The sequence below is a fragment of the Moschus berezovskii genome, chromosome 22, assembly GCF_049115385.1.
Source record: "Moschus berezovskii isolate FMDL1 chromosome 22, NW_MosBer_1.0, whole genome shotgun sequence".
In the NCBI taxonomy this organism is placed as follows: Eukaryota; Metazoa; Chordata; class Mammalia; order Artiodactyla; family Moschidae; genus Moschus; species Moschus berezovskii.
In genome coordinates, this window is record NC_142481.1 from 7696424 (window position 1) to 7710070 (window position 13647).

The 13647-nt window shown below is 51.9% G+C and overlaps 1 protein-coding gene across 1 annotated transcript in view; it reads right to left on the bottom strand.

The window, feature by feature from the left end:
* AP2A1 (adaptor related protein complex 2 subunit alpha 1) overlaps positions 1–13098 on the bottom strand; it is a 28128-nt gene extending 15030 nt beyond the window's left edge. The window contains exon 1 of the mRNA XM_088829894.1: positions 12881–13098. Within this exon, the coding sequence (XP_088686020.1) occupies positions 12881–12947 (67 nt within the window). The 5' untranslated portion in view covers positions 12948–13098. The remainder of the gene's footprint in view (positions 1–12880) is intronic.
* Positions 13099–13647: the final 549 nt, after the last annotated feature.

Genomic DNA, 13647 nt, shown 5'->3' on the forward strand with positions numbered 1-13647 from the left:
AGCCTGGCACACACTCTGAGGCAATCCCCGACCCCCTCCCTTCTTCCTCCTGCTGTTCCCATCGCATCCATGGCTCTGCATCAGCCCCCAGCTGAAATAAGACCCTGGCAGAGAATGTGTGACGAATGAATGAGTGAAGAGATCGGCCGCCCTCAAGCCGACCCCTGGCACCCTCAACCTACATCCCCACTGAGCTCAGCATCTCCTGAAAACCTCCTCTGCCCCCAGCTTCCTAATTTTACTCGTTCACCAGGCCTTGCGTCCTGAGCTCCCTGCTGCCCTCCCCTGCTGTCACCTGGTCCCTCCTCACAACCTGCCAGTTCTCTCCATACCCCATCCCATCCCCGAAGCCTGGCCCACAGACCCACTTCCTCCCTCCCTGCTACACGTCCGTCTGCAACATCCCTACTCTTCTGACGAGATCCACCCAGAGGCGGACTCGAGAGGGCCTCCCCGGGACCTAGCCTCTGTGCTCCTTGATGCCCAGGAGTCCCCATCGGACCACAATCCGACTAGACAGTGACCCAGTCTCGGCCGCCCCCACCACCGTCTGTGTCCCTCCTCCAGCCTCCCAGTTCCACTCGAGCCAGACTTCACCATCGCACCCTTGGCAGGCTTCAACGCTCACTCAGCTCCTCCGAGCAGAGAAACCTGGGTGTCCTCACCCCTTCACTCAAGTCGTCACCACGTCCTCTTTGTTCGACCTTCAGAACACGAGCCCAGACAACCTCCACCATGACCATCTTGTCCAGACCCCATGCCCGCCCACCTGGATCACTGCAGCAGCCTCCCTGCTTCCCAGGGCGGGGACTCCACCCCGGTGCTAGCAAGCCCTCTGGCCCTGCCCTGGTCACCCCTCACATTTCGCTGGGTGTCTGGCCTGGCAGGCCTCCGCCAGTTCCAGGGTCACTCCAATGCCCTCCCACCTCCAGGGCCTTTGCACCTGCTATGCCCATCTGTCCAATTCTCGTCTCTTCATTTAGGTCTCAGCTCTTGGCACCTCCTCCACACGGCCTTTCCTGGCCAGTTCTTTAAAGGCAATGCTTTATTCCTCTGTTTCCTCATTTTAAAAATGTCTTCCCTGGCACAGGTCACATTACATAACCATCTATCTCTACTGTCAAACCTCGGTTCCATCTTCATTACAAGCCATCATGAGGGAGTTTCTAGAACAGTGCCCAGCATACAGCAGTCAGGTCAGGACTTCCCTGGTGGTCTAGTGGCCAAGGCTCCAAGCTCCCAATGCAGGGGGCCTGGGTTCGGTCCCTGGTCAGGGAACTAGATCCCACATGCTGCAACTAAGACCTGGTGCAGTCAAATAAATAAAAATAAGTATTAAACATCTGAAGGGTGGAGACTGCGCTGACCCATGGCTTGTGCCCAGGCCACTAGGAGGTTCAAATGAATGAATGAGTGAAGGATCAAGGAAGAGTATGTCCTCTCCTTCTCTTCAGAAATCCTGCCTCACCAACTACCCCCAACTTCCAGGGAAGCTCCCATAAGCCCCGCTTCAGCTGTCAGCTCCTTCAGGAAGCCCCCTTTGATCAGCACCTCCAGATCAGTTCTAAGCAGATGCTAGAGCAGCCTTGTCCAATATGGCAGCTGTCAGCCAGGCAGCTCTCGAGCACCTAAAAGGCGGCTGTTCTCAACTGAAATGAGTGGCAAAGACACATTTAGAAGACTCAGTGTGGGGGAAAATAGGAATGTAAACTCTCTCAATGCAAATTATTAATTATTGTTGTTCAGTTGCTAAGTTGTATCTGACTCTTTACAACCCCATGGACTGCAGCACATCAGGCTTCCCTGTCCTTCAACTATCTCCGGGAGTTTGCTCACACTCATGTCCATTGAGTCAGTGATGCCATCCAACCATCTCATCCTCTATCACCTCCTTCTCCTGCCCTCAATCTTTCCCAGCATTAGGGTCTTTTCTAATGAATTGGCTCTTCGCATCAGGTGGCCAAAGTAGTGGAGCTTCAGCTTCAGCATCAGTCCTTCCAAGGAATATTCAGGGTTGATTTTCTTTAGGATGGACTGCTTGAATCTCCCTACAGTCCAAGGGACTCAAGAGTCTTCTCCAACACCACAGTTCGAAATCATCAATTCTTTGGAGCTCAACCTTCTTTATGGTCCAACTCTCACATCCATACATGACTACTGGAAAAACCACAGCTTCGACTAGACCAGCTTTTGTCAGCTAAGTGATGTCTCTGCTTTTTAATACAAATATTTAGTTTTGTCATAGCTTTTCTTTCAAGGAGCAAGTGTCTTTTAATTTCATGGCTATGGTCACCGTCTGCAGTGATTTTGGAATCCAAGAAAAAATTGGCCACTGTTTCCATTTCTTCCCCATCTATTTGCCATGAAGTGATGTAACCAGACGCCATGACCTTAGTTTTTTGAATGTTGACTTTTAAGCCAGCTCTTTTGCTTTCCTCTTTCACCTTCATCAAAAGGGTCTTTAGTTCCTCTTCACTTTCTGCCATTAGAGTGGCTTTAAATGAAAAAAATTCTAAATACTGATTACATGTTGAATTGATGCTTTCAAATTGTGGTGCTGGAGAAGACTCTTCAGAGTCCCGTGGACAGCAAGGAGATCAAACCAGTCAATCCTAAAGGAAATCAATGCTGAATATTCACTGGAGGGACTGATGCTGAAACTGAAGTTCCAATACTCTGGGCACTTGATGCTACGAGCTGACTCACTGGTAAAGACTCTGTTGCTGGGAAAGACTGAGGGCAGGAGGAGAAGGGGGTGTGACAAAGTATCAGATGGTTGGATGGCATCACAGACTCGACATGAATTTCAGCAAATTCCAAGAGACAGTGGAAGACAAAGAAGCCTAGCATGCTGCAGCCCACGGGGTTGCAGAGTCAGACACGACTGAGCGACTGAACAAGAGTGTATCAAGTTACATAAATACATTAATTTGGCCCATTCCTTTCTGCTTTTTAATAAAAATGTGGCTCCCAAGGAAGCTGAAAACCACACCTGCGGCTCACACTCTGGGTAGGAGTGCTCTCAGGCTTTCCCGGGGCTCCCCACACTGCCCGGGTCAGTGCTGCTGTGGTGTCTGGGCCTGCCCCATCCCCAGACCACACTGGGAACCACCTGAGGGCTGAGCGTGGGCCACTTTTCTAGTAATGACTCCATGTTTCATAGGCTTACTGAGTGGCTGCGCTCAGGAAAGACAAGAAGACATGAAAAAATAAAGTGCCTGAAGAGGTACAGTGACCCGCTCCCAGTCCTCAGGGAGGGGGGAGGGTCTCTGGGACCCAGGCGATGAAGGGCGGTGATGAGGCTGAATCCGCCTGTGTGGCCCCAGAGCCCATCTGACGTTTCATTTATTAATTACACGGTTCCTAAGCCCTGTGGGGCAGGCTGAGGGGGGCCAAGCCTGGGAGATCCGGCACTTCTGAGCTTCCCCCAGGGCCTCCGGGCCCGGTGGGGCGCAGGCTGCATACCCCCCACCCACACCTGAGCAAGGTATGCGTGGATGGAGGTCACGAGGGCACTCGTGGGGCCTTGCTGGTGGCTGCCGAGAAGAGGGGACATTTGAGGAGGGCCGTGAAAGATGAGGCGAGTCCAGGCGCAGTTCACCAGGGAGAACTAAGCCACGCTGCTGAGTGCCCAGGGGAGGGTGGCCCGGGGGTCAGGACAGCGCCTCCCCTGGGGGCGGGGCAGGGGCGGGGACCGGCACCCACGCACGTGGTGCGCATGCTCGGTTCCTTCTCCCAGCCTGTGCCTCTCTCACTCTAAGTTGTCTTAAAGCTATTCTGTAGGGACCAGAAAAGAAAAAAAAAAAAAAAACAGTTTTTATAAATGGACCACGTACCACACAGTGGCTGCCTAACCTGTACCACAGGTAGATGCAAACCTGAATGGTAATTACATTTCCGACACTAGAGCCCTCTCCGGCCTTTGCTTCAGTTCAGTTCAGTTCAGTCGCTCAGTCGTGTCCGACTCTCCACGACCCCATGAATCACAGCACGCCAGGCCTCCCTGTCCATCACCAACTCCCGGAGTTCACCCAAACTCAAGGCCTTTGCTTACACCTCTATTAAAAGCTTCAAGAAGCAGACAAAACTAACCGAGGGTGTTGGATGACTGAGCAGTGAGCAGGGTGTGTTGGGGAGCTGGTGATGTTTGTTCCTGCATCTGGGGGCCAGTTACCCAGCTGTGTTTGGCTGCGGAAATTTCATCAGATTTTGATGATGGCTTCATCAAAATTCATCACTTATGATCTGTGAGCTTTTTTATAGGTACACTATATATAGATATATATACCTATAAGTGAATATATAAATATATTTGTATAGGAATATATATTAACATGTTTTTATAGTTAAGTATATCAGTGACATAGAAGAGAATTTCAAACAGATACGGAAAATTTAAAGAATATTCTGGAATTCCTTGGGACTTCCTCGGTGGTCCAGTGGCTTAGAATCCACGCTCCCAACACAGAGGGACCAGGTTAGATACCTGGTCAGGGAACTAGATCCTGCTGGCCGCAACTAAAGATCATATGAGCTGCAAGTAAGACCCAGTACAGCCAAATAAATAAATAAACATAAAGGGACTTACCCACAGTCCAGTGGTTAAGAATGCACCTTCCAATGCAGAGGACACGGGTTCAATCCCTGGTCAGGGAACTAAGCGCCGACATGCAGCAGAGCAACTAAGCCCACTCACCCCAAAGCCTGCACACCACAACTAAGACCCACCGCAGCCAAATAAATAAATAAAAATTTTTTAAAAAAGAATTTATGATAGTCAGCTGAGTGAATTATTCATTTATTATGCTATAGTTGGACATTTCACTCCTTTAATAAAAAACATCAGTGGCTACTATGTGTAAAAATTAAAAATAAACTTTAAAAAGTCTTTAAATTGTCCACATCTATTTGATATTGTCTTTTGGATCACCAATATACTTCCCTATAAAAAAAGAATTCACAGAAAGAACAAACATCAGGTCTCCAAAAGAGAATGCTCTGTAGCCCTGAGGAAGGGCATTCTGGAAGAGCACATAACCTCTGAAAATATTTAGTGTCCGGGTGCCCAGAGACAGCACCTGGGTGCTGCTGAGGGTAACGCATGGGACAAAGGGGCTAAAGGCAGCTGTGACAGAGCTGGGCTGCCGGAAGAAATTTTTCATCACTCAGGGCTAGCCTGAGACAGGAGGTGAGCTCCCTGTCAGAGGAGGGATGTAAGCACTTCAGGGTGTTTTTTAAAGAGATTCCTTTATCCTCAAACATTCCCTGGGTCAGGCTCAGACCCTGCTATGCCCTGGGAATGCTCCCTTATTGGAGGGGAGGCTGATAGAGATAACGTGGAAAACTTTGACAGAGGCAAACACGGTGAGGGCTGGGAGGCTAGAATCAGGTGGGAGGAAGAAAGCTTCCTGGTGCCCAGCTCCTGGGATACTTGGTTTTTTTTTTGGTGGCCGCACAGCAGAGCATGCAGGATCTTAGCTTCCTGATGAGGGATCAAACCCGTGCCCCCTGCAGGGGAAGCGTGGAGCCCTAACCACTGGACTGCCAGGGAATCCCACTCCTCGGATTTGAGGCTCAGTGGACGAGGCTGAAATGCACCAAGCAGCAATAAGCGGAGGTGTGCTTGGGGTACAAAGGTCAGCTCGTGTGAAAGCCCAGGGGCTAGCACAGCAGGTGGGGGAGACTGCGGGGTTCCCTATGGCTGCTGGGGAGCCATGGGAGGGCAGGGGAGCTCTTCTGCCCACAGCTATTGCTGTGAGGGCCGTGCAGGAGGGAACGAGGCCACCGTCTGGCTACAGGCCAGGGCAGGTGACTGCTGAACACTCCAGATGTACCAGGGGACTCCTGGCTGGGGCAGTTGCAGCTTCCCTGAAAATGTAACCTGGGGCATTGGGGTGCGGCTGTCACTGCCATCAAAGGGATCCTCACCAACCCTGACTGCCATGAAGGGACTGTCACGCTCTTACAGCCATCAGGTAACCCAGGCACTGTCCGGCGCCTCACTGCCAGGCCCTTCAGTACCTTCCAGACAACTGCTGTTTACAGTACAAAGGAACAAATGTTTCTCTCTACTAGGATGTGCCCTGCTGTCTCCCACACAAGTCCTGACAGCCCCGAGTCCTCAAAGAGGGTTCTGGGAGACGAGACTGTTGAGTCTGGATCCCTGTGAAGTTCACAACGTGCTGTCCCCGCTTCGTCCACTAGGGGAGCCACTGGCCACACGCGGCCACTGGGCACTCCAAATATGGCTGGTGCCTCTGAGGGACTGGATTCCTAATTTACTTGTAATAAGTTAAAAATTAAAAACTGATCCTCCACTCAGTTAATGGAAAAGTATGTTTGGAACGACTTGGACCCTTTTGTGAAGCTTCTTTTTAACCACAAGTTTTATGAACTATTCAGACAGAGCAAGTTATTTCCAATGAAAACGGAGCTTCTGAGTGGAGAAAGGAACATAAACTGTATCATTAATCACTGAAAAAACATCGATTACACATTCAGATACTATCTGGGCCATACCGGGGTAAAGGAAATAAAACATGGTAAAGTTGATTTCCCCCATTTTACATTTTTAATGTGACTCCTGGAAAATTTAAATGTCTATATGTGGAGGGACCTCGAGATTGTCATTTTAAGTGAAGTAACAAATATATGAGACAAGTATCGTATGATATCACTTATCTGTGGAATCTAAAAAATGATACAAACTAACTTCTTTACGGAACAGAAACAGACTCACAGACATAAAAAAAATTTAAGGTTACCAAAGGGGATAGCTGGGAAGTTGGGAGGGATAAATTAGGAGTTAGGGATTAACATATACACACTACTATACATAAAAGAGATAAATAAGAGCCTACTGTATACCACAGGGAATTCCTGTGGTATACAGGAATACTCAATATCTTATAATATCCTAAAATGGAAAAGAACCTGACAAAGGATATATATGTGTGTGTGTGTATCTATATATATTAAAAAACTCAATTGAAAAACTGAAGTATAGTTAATTTCCGACTCAGTGGAAAAGACTCCAGATGCTAGGAAAAGATGAAGGCAAAAGGAGAAGGAGAGGGCAGAGGATGAGATGGTTAGACAGCATCGCTGACTCAGTTCAGTCAGTCAGTTCAGTCGCTCAGTTGTGTCCGACTCTCTGCGACCCCATTAACTGAACAACAACTTTAAAAAAATGTACATATGTGGATTGCCATATGAAAGCCCCCGGTTAGATGTTATCAAAGTCCTCAACTTCCCCTAGAGAGAGTTTTCTCCTTAAGCAACCAAGTCACACCCCGTCATTCCCTGGCTTGAGCTCATCTGCAAAGACCTCCTGAACTGCTTCCCAATACATGAAGGGGGCATGTGCTGCTCTGTAAACCTGGGCCTCTGCCTGGGAACACTAGTTCCCCCAGGGCAGGGATGGGGGCCCGAGATCAGGGCCAGGGACCAGGGCAGTCCTGATACAGTGCTCAGTCGCTCCAGTCGTGTCTGACTCTTTGCAGCCCCATGGACCGTAGCCCGCCAGGCTCCCCTGTCCATGGGATTCTCCAGGCAAGAATACTGGAGTGGGTTCCCATGCCCTCCTCCAGGGGATCTTCCTGACCCAGGGATCGAACCCATGTCTCTTGCATCTCCTGCATTGGCAGGCAGGTTCTTTACCACTAGCACCACCTGGGAAGCCCCTTGTCCTGACACAGGGGAGGTGCTGAATGTGACTGTGGACCAAGGCCACAAGAAAACACAGCGAGAGGGAGAAAGGGGACGCAGGCCTGGGTCTGTCTGTCGGCGGCATCAAGCCAGTTCCTTTAACATACTGATGCTGGAGCACCACCAAAGTGGGATTCATTCCTTCTGCTGAGTCAAATCCTGTTCCTTCACCGCTCTGAATCCCTCCCTGGCTCCCATCTGGCCCAGTGTAAAAGCCAAGTCCTGACTGGACCCACTAGTTCCCTCTCTGACCACAGCTCCCGCCCTCTCCCCACATTCCTATTCCTCAAGCACAGTCCTGCCTCAGGGCCTTTGCACAGGCTGTCTGTGCAACAAAGAATGTCCTTTCCAGATTTCTGTGGGCCAATTCACCCACCAAATTTTGCTCCAATGTCACCTTCTCAGAGAGAGAGATTCCAACCAGCCAATACCAGAGCGCCATTCCTGACCTTGTCCCTACACCCCTTCCTTGCTTTATTTTTTCCCAGCACTCTGAACAGCTGAACACTGTGTATTTACTTGTGGGATGGTCCATCTCCCCACTAGAATGGGAGCACCACAGCGAGGGGACTTCTGCTTACCACTGTGGTCTCATCACTTAGAAGAGTGTCTGGCACTCAATCAGTGCTCACAAAGATAGATCCGTTCATTCATTCAGTCAGTCAGCAAATACCTAAAAAGGGTTCCCACGGGCCAGGCCCTGAGGAAGGTGGCACTGGGGACCCAGGGAACAATCAGACTGGGGCCTGTACTCCAGGGTTTGGGGAAGACTGCCACAAGCAGGATGGGTCACAGTTTGTTGTGAAATGTGCCCACCTGGAGAGCTCGGGGCACTGTGACAGCCCAGCATCCACTTCCCGTCCATCACCTGAACTCTCCTCAGGCGTGGGGAGGGCTGGGGCCCTAGAGAGGAGGCAGCCCAGCCCCTGCCTTAGGGAGCTCCCAGCAGATAAGTGTCTGGAGGCCAGACTCCCACTCCAGACAAGACAGGACCACGCCTGTAGGCCGGGCCTGGCCTCACCCCTCCCTTTCTTATCTGCAGAATTTGCCCTTCCTGGCTCCTCCTCAAAGCCTGCCTTCATCCCCTTCTAATCCTCCCTCCCAGCTCCACTGTGCCAATCCTCCAGCAGGAGGACTCCACTCTCCTGTCCTCCACCTGCCCCCCTGACCCTCCTCTTCCCCTCACTCGGGCTTGAAACCCTCTCCAGTGCTCTGAGGACAAACACCATCCTGGCCTCTGCCCACCTCCCCACGGTCATATGCATCCCTCTCTGCACCAGCCACACAGACCTTAGAGAGTCTCGACGGGGCCTCAGGACCTTTGCACGTGCTGTCCCTCTGCTTTCAGAGCTCGCCTCCCCTTCCTCTGGCCTGGCTAACTCCTCCACATTGTCTGGGCAATGCAACAAGACAGCTCCTGTTCTCCCGACACCATGGCCCTCTCCTGCACTGGACTTAGGACAGCTACAGTCTTTTTCTTTTTCCCACTTAAAAAAAAAAAAAATGGGGGACTTCCGTGGTTATCTTGTGGCTAAAACTCCAAGCTCCCAATGCAAAGGGACTGGGTTCAATCCCTGTTTGGGGAACTAGATTCCACATGCTGCAACTAAGACCCAGTGCAGCCAAACAAATAAATAAAATAAATATAAAATTTTTGATGAGAACAAGAAAGGAGCCGGGATAGGGCTTTTAAACAAGTCAATATCAATTCTGAAAGGAAATTTCACGTGACTTTCTGAGGGGCAATGAGATATACCTCCCTGAATGCTTTGTAATATATTCAGATCTGACTTTATGCTACATAAAGAAAATAAATTTAATGTATCATCAAACAGTGGCATGCGTGAAATAAAAGGATTTGCTGTATAGCACAGGGAACTATAGTCAACCACAGTGGAAGAGAATATGCAAACAAAATACATATATGTCTAACTGAACCACTTTGTTGTACACCAAAAACAAACACAATATTATATATCAACTGCACTTCAATTGAAGACATGCTGAGATACATTCACACAGCACACAGCTCACCACTTGGCAGTGCCATACGGGGTTTCTTCAGTAGATCCACACCGCTGTCCATCTATCACCACCATCTAACTCCAGAACATTCTCATTACCCCCTAAAGAAACCCTGTTCTCACTAGAAGTCACTCCACATTCCACCACCCCCTAGCCCTAGGCAGTCACTCAACTACTTTCTGATTCTCTGGATTGGCTTCTTCTGCACGTTCCATATAATGGAATCCTACAACATGTAGCCTTTTATGTCTCGCTTCTTCCGCTGAAAATGATGTTTTCAAGGTTCATCCATGTTGTAGCCTCTACAGTACTTCAGTCTTTTTGATGGCTGAATAGTATTCCATGGTGTGGGCGTCCACACTGTGTGTTTCCATCCATCTGCTGGTGGACACCTGGGTTTGTCTGTGCTCTCTGGCTATGGGTCATCAATGATGCTGTACGAACATCCACATACAAGTGTTTGGGAGACAGACAGCTAGAATTTTTAGGCAGCTCCTGTCTCCCTCTGGGGCCGGGAGGTTCATGGGGGTACAGACAAGTCCGTCCTATCTACCACTGTGTTCCCAGCACCCAAGATAAGGTTTGAAACATACCAGCCACGCAACATACACTCAATGAGAAAACCAAGGAGAAGGGGCACCCTGATTCTCCAGTCCTGATTCTTCTGTCTAAACAACCTCCACTGCCCCCAAGTCGGAGTCTCTCCTCCATCTTCTGGCTTCCCTCTAGGGTCCAGCGGTGACACCCACTTGTTTCGCTTTCCTTCCCCACCCCCACCATCCAATCCCTTTGCAGATCCTCCAAGATCTATCTCTAACCCAAACGCTTCTCATGGTTTCCTTCCCTCCCCAGTCGAGTAAATCACCATCTCATGCAGGGATGCCTGCAACAGCCCCCTAATTCTTTCCCTGCTTTCATTCCTACTTCCTTGGGTCTATTCTCTATCCAGCAGCCAGAGGAACTACTTTAAAACATCAATCAGGTCCCATCCCTCCCATGCTCAAAACCTTCCCACCACCCTCGCTTCAGAGAAAGTCCAAAGCACTCCCCATGGCCCACAAAGCCCTACCCACTCCCTGTCCCTTCTCTGTCTAAATCTCCCACCTCTCCCACCCTCCCTCTCTCGGTTCCAACCACACAAGCCCCCTCGGTCTTATCTGAACGCTCACCAAGTGTGCAACAACCTCAGGACCTTTGAACACACCATTCCGCTGCCTGGACCCCTCTGGCCTCCAAAATCTGTACCACTTGCCCCTTCTCAATCCTGCTCCCATCCCCCTCTTTCCGTCCATATTTTTCTTCACAGCACTAGTCATCACCTGTAGTTTTCTGTGTTTATATTTTAATCTCCCTCCTGGCACGAGTGCTCCAAGGGGCAAGGATTTCTGTTAACTGTGGTAGCCCTCCTCCCTAGAAGTGTCTGGCACACTGGAGTGATCAAACAGCATTTGTCAAATGAGAACGAATGAATGAACCTTCAGAGGCAAGATGTTCTGGTCGATGGAGTCAGCTGACAAGAAAATGGAGCCTTCAAGAGGTTGAATGACTTGCCAAGGGTCACAAGGTAGGTGTCAGAGGCAATACACACATGCTTCTAACAGCTGCCCCCCGACACAACCCACAGCCCCTCAATGCTCCACCCCATTCCTAACAAACATAGCCTCCCTCTGCCACTTGACACCCAAGCTTCCATCCTTCTTGCTCGCTGAGCACCTACTGTGTGCCAGATCACCCCATACCTGCTAAATTCTAAAATCATCCCTCGGCGCTTGCAGAGGCCGCCCCTCAGATTCGGCCAAGTAACAAAAACAGGAGCCAAGACATCTAGTGCCTGGAATGTGTGAAACGCCTCACTCACATTCGGTTATCATCACAAGCCCCTCAGGAAGATGCCGCTGGCAGTCCCTCCTGACAGATGAGGAAACCGAGAGGTGAAGTCCCTCATTCAAGGTCACAAAGCAAGGGGATGGGAGCGCTCAAACTCAAACCGAAACCCGGCTGACCCGGGAGTCTGTGCGGATACAGCCTCTGAAGCTCTTGGCAGCTCCAAACACCAACACCCGCTCCCAAGAGCTGGGAGCTGACTTGGCGCCAGGCCTCCCATAGTCACGACCATTCTTCCTGCTGGTGAGGGCTGTCCCCATGTTGATGTGGTCAGAGAGGAGAGGACTCCAGATTCAGGGTTGTCCTGCTCCCCAACCCATGATCCCTCTGGAACCAGGCTTCCCCCCATGTTCCTCAGCTTTCCAGATCTCTTCCCCATGGATGTCTAAGGCCCCCCCAGGCCCCTTCTTTGAGATCTGAGCTCTCTCTCTTCTGGCACTTCCCCCAAGTCCCGACATTATAATGACCTCTCCTTTCCAGGCCCCCCCAGCTCCCTGTTTTGGGTTCTCCCAAGACTCTCCATCTGCAGCGCTTCTCCTCCGTGCTCCCCTCAGTAACCCCTCTAGCCCCTTCTCCACTGCCCGCCACGTCTCCTAAGCAATCCTCCATCCAGGAGCCCCTCTATGCCTCACCAAGGTCCCAGAGAGTCTCCCTTGTTCCCATCTCTCCTCCCCAAATCCCCGGGACTTTCTATCATTCTCAAGTCCTCTCTATGAGCCAGCTGAGCACCTCCGTGACCTGTCTAGCCCCTTGGCCTCTATGACACCCCCTCGCCCAGGCCCTCAAACCCGGTTCCTTTTAGGTTTCCTGTGTTTCGCGTCCTCCCAGTCCTCTCTGGCCTTCTCCTACTCTACCTCCCCACAGGGTACCCCCACCCACCCTCCCACCCATGCACCTTTTTCCTTTTCCATTTACAACAGGGATGTCTCTAACCCTACCGCTAATACGATCCCCCAGCCTTCCTTCCATTCCCAGGGGACACCTCTATGCCCTGTTCCCGGGACTTTACTAATCTCCTCTCTATTAAGACCCTCCGCGACGCCTCTAACCACTCCGCGTCGTCACCTCGAGAGGCACACTATGACACCCTAAGCCCCTCCATTGCTCCCAACCCACCCTTAAGTTCCCCCCGCCGGTGGCCTCTCTCGCCTCTCATTCTATGGACGCAATGGATTTCTAACCCTTGGGCCCCTCTGTAACGCCCCCCAAACCCTTCAATTCAAAGCTCTCCCCTCTGCCCGATCTCCCCCGGCCGCGCTCTCACAGTTCCGGATGTCGGAGATGAACACGGCGAGCCCCCGCATCCCATCGCCCTTGGACACGGCCGGCATGATGGCGGTGGCGTCGGCTCCAGGCCTGGCCCGGCAGGGCACGGCACAGCGGGGGCTGGCAGGCGCGGGGGGGACCGGGAGGAAAGGACCCCAGGCAGCACTGAGAAGCCGAACCGGCCGGGGCGGGGGGCGGGCGGGCGGGGAGGGCGGGTTGGCGGGCGGGCGGGCGGGCGGGCAGGCCGCGGCTCCGCCCCCGGCCCCTCCCCTCGCCTCCTCCGGCCTGCGCTCTCGGGACCGCCTATAGGCTGCAATTACTGGCGCTCAGACGCAGGCTCGGCCCCTCCGTCTGTCTTATTGGTCCCTGGACAAAGGCGTGCGGTTCCGATTGGTCCAGAGCCCCGCTATTTCCGCTCGGAGTGGAGGGGTGGGGGCGTTGCCCGAGCGACGGGCGGAGTTCGCTGACGTACAGTGGGACCGCCCCCTCTGCTCGGCCGGGTGAGGGACCGATTGGATCCGGGGGCTCTCCCAGGAGGGAGGGACGGACGCGAAGGACGGAGGGGGCGTGGACTTGCAGAGGCGGGACTCACGTTGACGGAGGCCAATGGGCGGGTAGATCGCCCCCGCGGGCGTCGCGGATTCGCAGGGCCAGTCCTGCTCCCGCCCTCGACTGGGCCGGTGTCGGGGGCAAAGGAGGAGGGCGACGTTCCGTAGAAGGAAGGAGAAAGGAGGGGTCGTTACTCGCCTGGGCTGGGATAGGTGG